The sequence below is a fragment of the Mauremys mutica genome, chromosome 1 (genome assembly GCF_020497125.1).
Source record: "Mauremys mutica isolate MM-2020 ecotype Southern chromosome 1, ASM2049712v1, whole genome shotgun sequence".
Taxonomy (NCBI): domain Eukaryota; kingdom Metazoa; phylum Chordata; order Testudines; family Geoemydidae; genus Mauremys; species Mauremys mutica.
The window spans coordinates 191,804,413-191,817,457 of NC_059072.1; the positions used below are offsets into that span (position 1 = coordinate 191,804,413).

Consider the following 13,045-nt stretch of genomic DNA (forward strand, 5'->3'; position numbering starts at 1 on the left):
AGGGGTGTGATTGAAGCAACACTCACTCTATCTCTCAGCTAGCATGCTAAAAATAGTAGTGAAGCCACAGCAACATAGATTCCAGGTCCAGAAGAGACCATTGTGATCATTTAGTCTGCCCTTCTCTATAAGCTAGAACTTCCCCACAATGTTCTTAGAGCATGTCTTTTAAAAAAACATCCAATCTTGATTTCAAAATTGTTAGTGATTTTGAAGCCACCACAACCCTCAGTAAACTGTTGCAATGGTTAATTTCTTTTAAAATTGTACACCTAATTTCCAGTCTGAATTTGTCTAACTTCAACTTCCATTGGATCACTGCATAGGTAGTGGCGAACAGCAGTCTAAGAACAAACCCTGTGCATACATGGACCCTGTACATATTTAATCAGGAGTGGCTAGTCCGTGCCATCACTCGCCAATACCCATGCTACTATACCTACAATACTATTTCTAGAGCATTGGCTCTATGAGCGTGAGCACATGTATGTCTTCGGGAGCTGGGAATCACACTCCCAACTCCATCCTGTCTCCTCCCACATGGCCTAAGTGGGAGGATACAGGACTGTAGTGGTCATATCACAATCTGCCAATTCCCTATTGGTGGTCAACATGGCAACTAGATAGGCATGCACGCTCCCCAGCTGGCCACCTGCTTAGTGTGGCAGTTTTAAAGGCACGTATGCAGCAGCAGTGCAGCCTTCTTTTGTTCTGCCCCTTCCCTTAAGGTTTTCTTAAGGGACTAGGATTAAAATCATCCTAACTAAATACCAGGATACTGATCATCAGGATTCAAGATAGAATGGGTAGTAGGTAATACATGTCACTGTCTCTAACCTCAGGTTTTACAAATGCTTTCTTGTGTTGCTTTGGATTTTCCTTTGTGTCATAACTTACCCTTGTCAGCCACTTTAGACCACAGGTAAGAGAGGGATTCCAAAAAGCTGACCATAAGGGATTGATGCAAGTTTTGCCATGTGCGATGAGGGCTTATGCTCTCAGTACAACAACTGGGCTGCTTTCATAATATACATAAACATTTGGGCTGCTGATCCCTGGTGCACTTTATTATACCAGGTGTGGCTTTAGTTTCTTTCAGGTTGTAGGTCTGGAGACTAGGACAGGCCCTCCATTGTATTTGTGAGATTTAGCTTTCATGGGCTTCTTGTTACTGGCCATTAATTGTTCATCATTTCCTGGCCATAATGAAGCTGCAGCCAATATCAGTAATTTTTTCTCTAAATTAAGTATGCAGTTTGTCAAGTCAGAGCTCAGAAGGATTCAAATATGGAATAGAGTTATTTAGAGCAGCAAATACTTATAAAGAGATTAACTAGGGCATCATCTAATTGCCAGATGAGAATTCTTCTAAAATAAGATCCAGAATCCAACATGAACATAAGAATGGTCATATTGGGTGAGACCAAAGGTCCACCAAGCCTAATATCCTGTGTTCCAACAGTGGCCAGTACCAGATACTGCAGAGTGAATGAACAGAACAAGGCAATTTATCTATCCCCTGTCATCTAGTCCCAGCTTCTGGCAGTCGGTAGTTCAGGGACACCTAGAGTATGGGGATACATCTTCACTAATAGCCATTGGACCTATCCTCCAAGAACTTATCTAATTCTTTTTTGAAGCCACTGATACTTTTGGCCTTCACAGCATTCCCTAGGAATGAGTTCCACAGGTTGACTGTGCACTGCGTGAAGAACTGCTTCCTTATATTTATTTTAAGCCCTCTGCCTATTAATTTCATTGGGTGATCCCTGATTCTTATGTTGTGGGAATGGGTAAATAAGACTTCCTTATTCACTTTCGCCAAACCATTCATGATTTTATAGACATCTACGACATCCCCTCTTAGTTGTCTCTTTTCTAAGATGACTAGTCCCAGTCCTTTTAATCTCTCCTTATATGGAAGCTACTCTAGCCCTCTGATCTCCCCCCCCCCCATTCTCTTCAACTTTTCCAGTTCATATATATATAGATAGATTCATATGGATGGGACAACCAGAATGAATACCCTGCACTGAAAGTGGGGGAGGGGGGCGTTGTCCAGGCTTGCTGGAGGAAGACAGTAGTGCTTTATGGTGAGTGGGTGCAGGGAGGGAGAACAAGATCAGAAACTGCTGCAAAAAGGTGGTGTTGGTCAGCTTTGCAGCACTGACTCACCACCTTGGAATGTAAGGGTGGGGGGTCTTTAAAGGTGCAAGCTGGGCATTGGAAACCCCATTCTCCATGCAGCAGGCAAGGCAGCACCCCTCCTCCCTTCCCCCCCTTAAGGTGCAATTATCAGGTGGGTTTGAACCTGCTGTGGGCATTGTGTTATTCACTCCTTTTTAAGGGGCCTGGGAAGGAATTTTTTCCCTCACCACCATATTGGCTTCGGTGGAGTGGGTTTTTTTCACCTTCCCCACAGTGGGTGTTAGGGAAGACCTATTATGGTGAGCACAAAAGGTGTGGTAGGCTATATGTCACCACTTATTTGGTAACTGTGGGGTAGATGTCCAGTGCAGGTACTCCTTTGGGAAGGCATCCAGTGACCAGATAAATCGCCTGGTAAAGGACTTAAAAAGATGGTGCTGGTTAAATGAACGGAACATTGCGGGGTTTGGGCTTCAATGGTTGGAATGGCATAGAGCCAAACCTCCTTTCTTATCGCCCATCTTACCCCTTCTACAAGGGAGAGGAGGGTGGATGGTAAGGTCCTGACAATGGATTTGCTGGAGGGACCTGGATGGGAAAAAAGGGGGAGCTGGTGAAAGCCTTCTTCCTGGTTAATTATAAAACAAACAGGGTTTACCTGCGCTGTACACTTTTATCTGCCAGGTAGTCCCAGTCATCTAATAATAAAGTTGAAGCCTGATTAAATCCATATTAAGTGTCTCCTGCCCTTCTTTTGGTATAGCTGGACAACTCCACACAGTATTCAACAGAATTCAAGGTTTCAGCGTACAATGGATTTGTATAATGGCATTATGATATTTTCTGTTTTATTATCTATTCCTTTACTAATGGTTCCTAAAATTCTGTTAGCTTTTTGACTGCCAATGCACATTGATGAGATGGTTTCAGAGAACTATCCAAAATGACTACATGAGAAACTCATAGATGAGAACTGACTTTGTAGCAGTCCATATTATGAAGTGACACGTTTGTAAATTCAAATTTCCATGATAACCTTAGTAGTATATACTTGAATAAAAATGTGTTGCATATTCTATGGAAACAGAGGGAGATAACGTATTTGTTTAATACTCTCTTTTTTTTGCAGATGCTCCAACATTTGTGTCAAATCAAACCTTGTATTATTCTTGGGAAGGCAATCCTATCAATATAAGTTGTGAAGTACTATCTAATCCTGTAGCGTCAGTTCACTGGAGAAGAGGAAAATTAGTTTTACCTGCAAAAAATACTACCCATTTAAAGACTTACAGTGCAGGAAGAAAGCTGATATTAGAGGTAAGGCTTTAAATGTAAATTAGAAAACTACATTTATCAGTTGAGAGTCATTTAATTTCTGCACCGGTCAGGAATTACTGGGATTGTGTAAAACACTTACAGATCAGATCTGTGATGTAATGAAGAAAAAACAATCTTATGAGCTATTTATCTCCATATTCCTTGTGATCAGCTAGAAAGAAGTCCTTGGTTCCAATTAATTGTCTTGCCTTCTCAGTGAACATTAATATAATCTGAGTTGTTTGCAAAGTAGTAAATAAAACATGAATATTTAAAAAATAGTAAAACTGATTCAGTAGATTGATATTATCAAAGATTTAGTGCCTGCATGAAAAGATTTTGGCCATTTCAGTCCAGCTCAAAGCAGACATGTATATGTAGTACAAAATTTATTGGCTTTCTTGTTGGCAGTCTCCATAACAAGGCTGTTGTATACAGACTAAAGTCCTTTCTTATCTCATAGAGCCAGTCCCAATAAGTCAGGAACAAACTATGTTGTCTGGCACACATGAGGAAAAACAAGTTGCCAAGGATGGGATTTAATTAGGCCCCAACAACTATATTAACTTACTTCATCTGCGAACTATTTTGCAATAACTCATACAGTGCAGGTCATAATTCCTTCCTTTATCATTTTCACCTGCGGCAGGGCTGATGACAGCCCCTCCCCCCTCAACAGCTGGTCCCTAGCCCACTGCTTGGACTCCAGCACCCTCTCCTCATATGAGGGTTGAGGGGATACCTTTCCCTAAGTCCATTTCCAGTTCTGGTTTATCAGGGAACTTGACCTCACTGAAGTTAGTAAATATGGAAATAAAAGTTATATCCCATAACATCAATGGCAGTTTTGCTTAAAAGAGGAGGTCAGGATTGGGCCCCTACATTATACATAGGTGATAGAGATCATAAACCTCAATATTCATACAAATTGTAATGTCACAACTTCTGTTAAAAGAATGGCCACTAAGGGCATGTCTATATGGAGAGTTAGTATATAGCAAGCTGTGGTGTACATCTACAGGGGTCTAGCATGCCACATGCTAGCTGGCCATTTGGACACTGCTACCACACACTAAAAGTGCTCTTTGACCCATTGATGTTTCAAACAACAGTAGGTCAAAGTGCTCAGTGGAACTTTTAATGCACCTTTGCTATGTCCACGCTGCAATTTATGATGTGACTGCTAGTATGCTGCAGATTTATACCCCAGCTTGTCATGCACTAACTCTCCATATGGACAAGTTCTAAGTACCTAGTGCTTTAAATCAGGGGTTCTCAGGACAAATTTGGTGGCCTCACAGTGAAGCCACCAACTCTTGCTGGTGAACACTCTCACACTTTTTCTTAAATACTTAATTAGCTACAGGGAAAACAAATAATTGTCCAAATCATTGTAACTGATTTAGTGCTAGCCAAGAAGTCTGTTGGGAAAAAGGATGCTGCCTCACTACCTCAGGGCTGAACCCAAAGCCTGAGCCCCCCCGGAAAGGTGGGGAACTCACTGGCTGCCTGGTCCTCCCGCATTGGAAGAGGAAGACCAAGGACAGGGTAGGCCCGCTGCTCAGTGAGGAGGGAGAAACAGTAACAGGAAACTTGGAAATGGCAGAGATGCTAATAACTTCTTTGTTTCGGTCTTCACCGAGAAGTCTGAAGGAATGCCTAACATAGTGAATGCTTATGGGAAGGGGGTAGGTTTAGAAGATAAAATAAAAAAAGAACAAGTTAAAAATCACTTAGAAAAGTTAGATGCCTGCAAGTCACCAGGGCCTGATGAAATGCATCCTAGAATACTAAAGGAGCTAATAGAGGAGGTTTCTGAGCCTCTAGCTATTATCTTTGGAAAATCATGGGAGACGGGAGAGATTCCAGAAGACTGGAAAAGGGCAAATATAGTGCCCATCTATAAAAAGGGAAATAACAACAACCCAGGAAACTACAGACCAATTCGTTTAACTTCTGTGCCAGAGACAATAATGAGGCAAGTAATTAAGGAAATCATCTGCAGACACTTGGAAGGTGGTAAGGGAATAGCCAGCATGGATTTGTAAAGCACAAATCATGTCAAACCAATCTGATAGCTTTCTTTGATAGGATAACGAGTCTTATGGATAAGGGAGAAGCGGTGGATGTGGTATACCTAGACTTTAGTAAGGCATTTGTTACGGTCTCGCATGATATTCTTATTGATAAACTAGGCAAAAACAATTTAGATGGGGCTACTATAAGGTGGGTGCATAACTGGCTGGATAACCATACTCAGAGAATAGTTAATGGTTCCCAATCTTGCTGGAAAGGTATAACAAGTGGGGTTCCGCAGGGGTCTGTTTTGGGACCGGCTCTGTTCAATATCTTCATCAACGACTTAGATGTTGGCATAGAAAGTACGCTTATTAAGTTTGCAGATGATACCAAACTGGGAGGGATTGCAACTGCTTTGGAGGACAGGGTCATAATTCGAAATTATCTGGACAAACTGGAGAAATGGTCTGAGGTAAACCGGATGAAGTTTAATAAAGACAAATGCAAAGTGCTCCACTTAGGAAGGAACAATCAGTTTCACACATACAGAATGGGAAGAGACTGTCTAGGAAGGAGTACGGCAGAAAGGGATCTAGGGGTTATAGTGGACCACAAGCTAAATGAGTCAACAGTGTGATGCTGTTGCAAAAAAAGCAAACGTGATTCTGGGATGCATTAACAAGTGTGTTGTGAGCAAGACACAAGAAGTCATTCTTCCGCTCTACTCTGCGCTGGTTAGGCGTTGACTGGAGTATTGTGTCCAGTTCTGGGCACCGCATTTCAAGAAAGATGTGGAGAAATTGGAGAGGGTCCAGAGAAGAGCAACAAGAATGACTAAAGGTCTTGAGAACATGATCTATGAAGGAAGGCTGAAAGAATTGGGTTTGTTTAGTTTGGAAAAGAGAAGACTGAGAGGGGACATGATAGCAGTTTTCAGGTATCTAAAAAGGTGTCATAAGGAGGAGGGAGAAAACTTGTTCACCTTAGCCTCTAATGATAGAACAAGATGCAATGGGCTTAAACTGCAGCAAGGGAGATTTAGGTTGGACATTAGGAAAAAAGTTCCTAGCTGTCACGGTAGTTAAACACTGGAATAAACTGCCTAGGGAGGTTGTAGAATCTCCATCTCTGGAGATATTTAAGAGTAGGTTAGATAAATGTCTATCAGGGATGGTCTAGACAGTATTTGGTCCTGCCATGAGGGCAGGGGACTGGAGGTCCCTTCCAGTCCTAGAGTCTATGAATCTATTAATTGTGCCCCAGGTGTCTCCATAGCAACCAATACCAAGGTGGTGCATCCAGGAGCAACAGGGAGGGAGAGGGGCTGCTGCTTTGCCCTCCCCCCACACCTTCATCACAGCCCAAGAGGCTGTGGCTGCAAGGAAAGTCACGGTAGCCGCATTTGAGAAATGCTGTTTTAAATTAAAGTAGTATTACTCAAATACATTTGAGGAAATACATTGAACACGTTTCCCTTACCAATTTTTCACAGCCACACTACTTTCCAGTGATCACAGATAAGGCTACGCATACCCTGAATCTTGCAGTGTCCATTTGTGAGGACCCAGATATCATGGAAGACTAGCTCACCTCTCTCTTTCAGCCACCACCTACCCCTAATGTTAGGTTAAATGTTTCTAGAGGGCTCGTAGCCTAGTCCCTTGCTCTTTCGTGGGACAAAGTGGCCTCCTTTGCATATTATGTACAGAAGGAGGGGTCATGTTGCCTCTAACTTCCCTAGAGGACATTTTCCATTCCGTTTTGAAACTCTGGATTTGAAATATTTCATCTTATCCTTCTGTTTAATGAATATTTTTTCCATACAAGCTTTGCAAAAAAGGAGAATTTGTCACAGATCTACCACATTTATGTCACCATTTTGTGCAATGTATTTGGCAAGGTAAAATAAGGGGACATCTTAATACTGTTTAAGCAGAATGAATTTAATTTTTGAGAAGGTCAATGATATTCTTGTAATTAATCTTTAGAAAATATGTAAAATTTGTTTATGCTTATTTTAAAGATTGCTCCCACATCTGACAATGATTTTGGGCGATATAACTGCACAGCTACTAACAGAATAGGAACAAGACATCAGGAATATACCCTTGGGCAAGCTGGTGAGTATATTGTGTCCAAGTTACTATAACCATACCCTTGTATTTTCACCAGTGTAAAGTACAATTGGACTTTTCTGTTCAATTAATTCTACTGGAGCCTTTAGAACTGTCTTTTTAGCCCTCAGAAAATATGACAGTGTAGGTAAAACAAACTGGTTCTCACAAAATAAGATGTCCCCAAAATTTTTACCCTGAACTTTAAACATGTACTGAAACTTGAGCCAATGCTGTTAACTTTTTAAAAACAATGGACCTGATTCTTCTTTCTCTTACAATGATTTAATGGGGTTATTTTTGTTTTATGCCAGTGTAAGAAAAGGAGAATCAGGTCCATCTCTTTCATTTCTGCATCCAGTGTTTCCTTCTGAGGACCAGGATCAGAAACAAAAGTGCTGAAATACTGCAGCAAAGCCTATTTTTAAAGAGATGTTTGCAGATGACACTAAACTGGGAGGAGTGGTAGATAAGCTGGAGGGTAGGGATAGGATACAGAGGGACCTAGACAAATTAGAGGATTGGGCCGAAAGAAACCTGATGAGGTTCAACAAGGACAAGTGCAGGGTCCTGCACTTAGGACAGAAGAATCCCATGCACTGCTACAGACTAGGGACCGAGTGGCTAGGCAGCAGTTCTGCAGAAAAGGACCTGGGGTAACAGTGAACAAGAAGCTGGATAGGAGTCGACAGTGTTCCCTTGTTGCCAAGAAGGCTAACAGCATTTTGGGCTGTATACTAGGGGCATTGCTATCAGATCGAGGGACGCGATCATTCCCCTCTATTCAACATTGGTGAGGGCTCATCTGGAGTACCGTGTCCAGTTTTGGGCCCCACACTACAAGAAGGATGTGGAAAAATTGGAAGGAGTCCAGTGGAGGGCAACAAAAACGATTAGAGGGCTGGAGCACATGACTTATGAGAAGAGGCTGAGGGAACTGGGATTGTTTAGTCTGCAGAAGAGAAGAATGAGGTGGGATTTGATAGCTGCTTTCAACTACCTGAAAGGGGGTTCCAAAGAGGATGGATCTAGACTGTACTCAGTGGTACCAGATGACAGAACAAGGAATAATGGTCTCAAGTTGCAGTGGGGGAGGTTTAGGTTGGATATTACGAAAAAAGTATTTCACTATGAGGGTGGTAAAGCACTGGAATGGGTTACCTAGGGAAATGGTGGAATCTCCTTCCTTAGAGGTTTTTAAGGCCTGGCTTGACAAATCCCTGTCTGGGACGATTTAGTTGGGGATTGATCCTGCTTTGAGCAGGGGGTTGGACTAGATGACCTCCTGAGATCCCTTCCAACCCTGATATTCTATGATTCTATGTATAGTCCAGGTTTGCCAACTAAAAGTGCAGAATTTCACCTTCATTTTAGATGTCCGGTTAAGTCCATAGGTTGAACAGATGTAATTTAGAGCAGGATTTGGCCCAAGGATTTAAGATTAAATTCATTCAAGCTGTCAGACTTTTGGGTGCTAATTGAAACACATTCAAAAGTTCTGTTGAAGTTCATCTAGGCTTTGGTTTCCAAACTTGTTCCGCCACTTATGCAGGGAAAGCCCCTGGCAGGCCGGGCCGGTTTGTTTACCTGCCACATCCGCAGGTTCGGCCGATCACAGCTCCCAGTGGCCACAGTTCGCTGCTCCAGGCCAATGGGGGCTGCTGGAAGTGGTGGCCAGTGAGTCCTTTTGCTTGCACTGCTTCCAGCAGCTCCCATTGGCCTGGAGCAGCGAACCACTGGGAGCTGCGATCGGCCAAACCTGTGGACACGGCAGGTAAACACACCAGCCTGGCCCATCAGGGGCTTTCCCTGCACAAGCGGCAGAACAAGTTTGGGAACCACTAATCTAGAGGATTGTAGATTAATTTAAAAATAAGATTTTATATTCATCCTTTGGCAGGATGAGAAATTTAATGCTTGGTTTTGCAGAGTACTGATTATATGGAAGGATTTTGTTGTTGTTGAATGACTAAAAGAATAGACCAGAGTTGGTTTCATAGCATTTTTTCATTTGTCAAATGCCAAAATAGAGCAGTGAACCTTCACCAAGTTTACAGGATCAAAAAACATTAGGGGCCAGTTCTTTAGGTGTTACACCGCTTCCTTGATATAACGCTGTCCTTGGGAGCCAAAAAAAAAATCTTACCACGTTATATCAAACTTGCTTTGATCCGACGGAGTGTATAGTCCGACCCCCTGGAGCGCTGCTTTACTGCATTATATCTAAATTCGTGTTATATCAGATCACGTTATATCGGGGTAGAGGTGTATAAATCAGCATTGTTCTGCTGAACTCATTCCAATTTACAACCACTGAGGAGCTGGCCATAGATCATTTTTCTACTTTAGCTAACTAGGGTTATATAAAGGAAGTCTTGGTGTTTTGTTTTCTCTTTTAGAAGTGTAAGGAATTTTATACAATATTTTTCTACAATCTGCTTTGTTGCAAATGTAATAAAATGTAAGGCTAAAGAATAAGATATACTCTTTACAATCCTAGTGGTAATACATATTTGGTATTATTGCTACTATATGCATTTTCAGACTTAAGGGAGACTGTCTGATGTTTCCTTTACTTTTAAACTTTTATAACACATTGCACAATAGATTACACTTTTATTTCAGTTTCAAGAGTTCCAGAAGCAAATTGTGTATTTATTAAGGGGATTTATTGTGTAGAAACCATGCACAGCTTTGAAAGTTTATCCCATCACCTCTAAAGAAAAGATGATTTTAAACATCTTTTTTGTTGTGGTACATCCCTCCTTTGTAACAATTATCAAAACAGTTGTGGTGCCAACGGTAGCTGAAAGTATTATTTATCAGAAACCAAGCAGATTTTCTATCCAACTTTAAGTGAGCCTAGTAAACACTCGAGAAAAAAAAATTTTTTGGTCCTTCTTTGGTTTGCCTTTGCCCCCTGCCATTGAATCAAAATAAATATTCGTTTAACCTCCTCATCTGCCTTTTGCATAGAAACACCCCCAGGCTCCAAGCATTACCCCTAAATAGAATTCCTTGCCCTACCTCCACACTCAGCCTCTCCACAACTCAGAAAATCCCACAGTTTAGAATCCACTCCCAGAAACTAAAATATTTTTCCTTATTTGTGTATAAATAAAACAAAAGATCTGCTTGTGGAATCTTTACTTATGTTGGTGAGTATTTACTGATGTAGTCACATATAATGTGACTACTTGTTTGAGTAAGCTTCCACAACTAGGCCAAAAACACACATTTAGCAACTTATCTGATTATCTTCTAGTGTCCTCACTTATTTGGTTTCAAGACTTCAGACTAATCCTCAGTTAAAATAGTACATTTTATACGTTAAAAGTTTAGTTCATAACTAAGAAAGTTCTGTACCTCTGAAAATTAGAAAATACTTGCACAGTAAATCTATTTCCTTTAGCTCTTTCAATGACTAGCTCTCCAAAAATCTTCACATTTCTAGAGATATAAAATAGTAAAAGAGAGAAATCCAACTCAAGGGCCAAATCTCTGAAATAGAGAAAAACAACACTTCCCAGGTGAAGAGGGTGTGACTCCAAGACAGGGCATAAAGAAATGCTGGTTGTCCAGTGTTAGGTCATGGGCATACCAATGAAATGTGAATGTGACAAGATGAATATTGCTTTTTGCCCTCCCCCCCACACACTAATGTCCAACTCTCTTCTTGGCTCCTAATACTTCCTCTATTGTAATAACAAACCAGTTACACCCTCCCAGCTGTTAAACACCCTTATTTCCTCCTCCTCAATGGCAAGACATAGGTTTGAAAGGAGGGAATCATTCTCCTCGTTTACAGGTCAGCACCCTCCCCAAATCAGTAATAGTAGTACCTACAGTAATAGTCCACATCCCCACAGCTTACAATAATGTAATGCAGTCATTTGAGCTTTATTGTAAAATACTGCAGTTTTTCATAAAAATTAAAGTTAAAGGTGGTGTTATAGGGTTGACAGAAAATTACTGACTTTTTGCCACTTCAGTTCTCATTTCCAAAGCTAAGTGTGGAAGATATGAATTCTCAAACTGAGCCTTAAATTCATGACGTTTCCCCATCTAGTTGTCCAACTTATGTAGTTAGAGATACTCTGCCACGCAAATTCTCTCAGAATTATTTTTTAAATCATGGCATATATACCATTTCCCAAAGATCAGTTTATCATTTCCCTGCAGTTTGTGCAGAAGCAGTCATCTCTCATACTAGTGTTTCCTAAAGTGTTTTGTACATTACTCCAAAAGGAAGGCATAAAGAAGGGGCTAATATCTTGCATAGGGCATACTTGCGATACATATAACTCAGACATATGGTCAGGAAAAATGATGAAAACCTATGGTACATAAATTATAGCAGCCCCCCAAAATAATTGCATGTATACTTCAGAGTATAGTATTTTGTATTAAAAACATATTGCAGTTCCCTTTGCCACTGCTGCAGTTAATGCTGCTGCAGTACATATGTCTACTTAATTTCAAAATACACAATATGGACCCAATCCTGAAAAAATCTTCCTAAAGAGAATGTTTGCTTTGCTGTGTAGCATTGGTCATTAAGAGATATAATTTTAATAACTAGTTCCTCTGCAAACTGACCTGTTTCTATTTAAAAAACAAACAAAGCTAATATTAAGAATTATGCTTCCAGGAAGATATGCGGGTTTGTTGTAGCCATGTCAGTCCCTTAGAGAGACAAAATGCATGAGGCAATATCTTTTATTGGATCAACTTCTCTTGGTGAGCAAGACAAGCTTTCAAGCTCTTCAAGTCTTCCAGGAAGACACCATAGATTATAATAGGTAAACTATGTACACTCCTCCACGTATTTCTTCTGCCCCTATTTGATATGTGAGTCAAATTCTTCTTTATTCATCCAACACTAGACCCCAATCTTGTGAACATTCACTACTAGGCAAAGTCCGTTCTACATTGAAGAGTCTCATTGAAGTCCATGAGACTCTTCACGGCATTAAGCAACATACCAAGGTCCTATGTTAAGTCAGTGATACTCAACCTATGACTCTTCATCAGAGTGTCTATCTTAGGGCCACATACGCAGCTTTTGATTCAACGGTCCTACTGACTATGCCTGTGTTTCTGGTAGACTAAGCAGAACACTGATCTCAGGTGTATTTTCACAGGGAAAGCAGGGCAGTTGGAATGGCAGTATGTAAGTTGTCACAACCACTTTCCAATTACTGTTATATGGAAAAAGACTTGTTGCTAGAATCTCTTTCACTCCATGAATCCAGGAGGTAAGGAGGAAGAGAGGAGAGAAGACGTACCTCCAGTCTCCTTCCTAGCATCCAGGAGGGAAAAAGAGGGAAAGAGAAAAATTCCAGCTAGCAGAATCAGAAATAGTTTCAACGTAATCAATGTCATGTCATAGAACTGCTTTGTGATGTTTTCCTTGTAATGTTGTGTCAATATGTGATTACACTGTA

General features: G+C 40.9%; 1 protein-coding gene across 1 annotated transcript in view; it reads left to right on the forward strand.

Annotated features, from left to right (window-relative positions):
- Positions 1–13,045, forward strand: part of NCAM2 (neural cell adhesion molecule 2) — a 262,107-nt gene that overhangs the window by 124,414 nt on the left and 124,648 nt on the right. The window contains exons 11-12 of the mRNA XM_044996057.1: positions 3,278–3,465; positions 7,508–7,604. Coding sequence (XP_044851992.1) covers positions 3,278–3,465; positions 7,508–7,604 — 285 coding nt within the window. The remainder of the gene's footprint in view (positions 1–3,277; positions 3,466–7,507; positions 7,605–13,045) is intronic.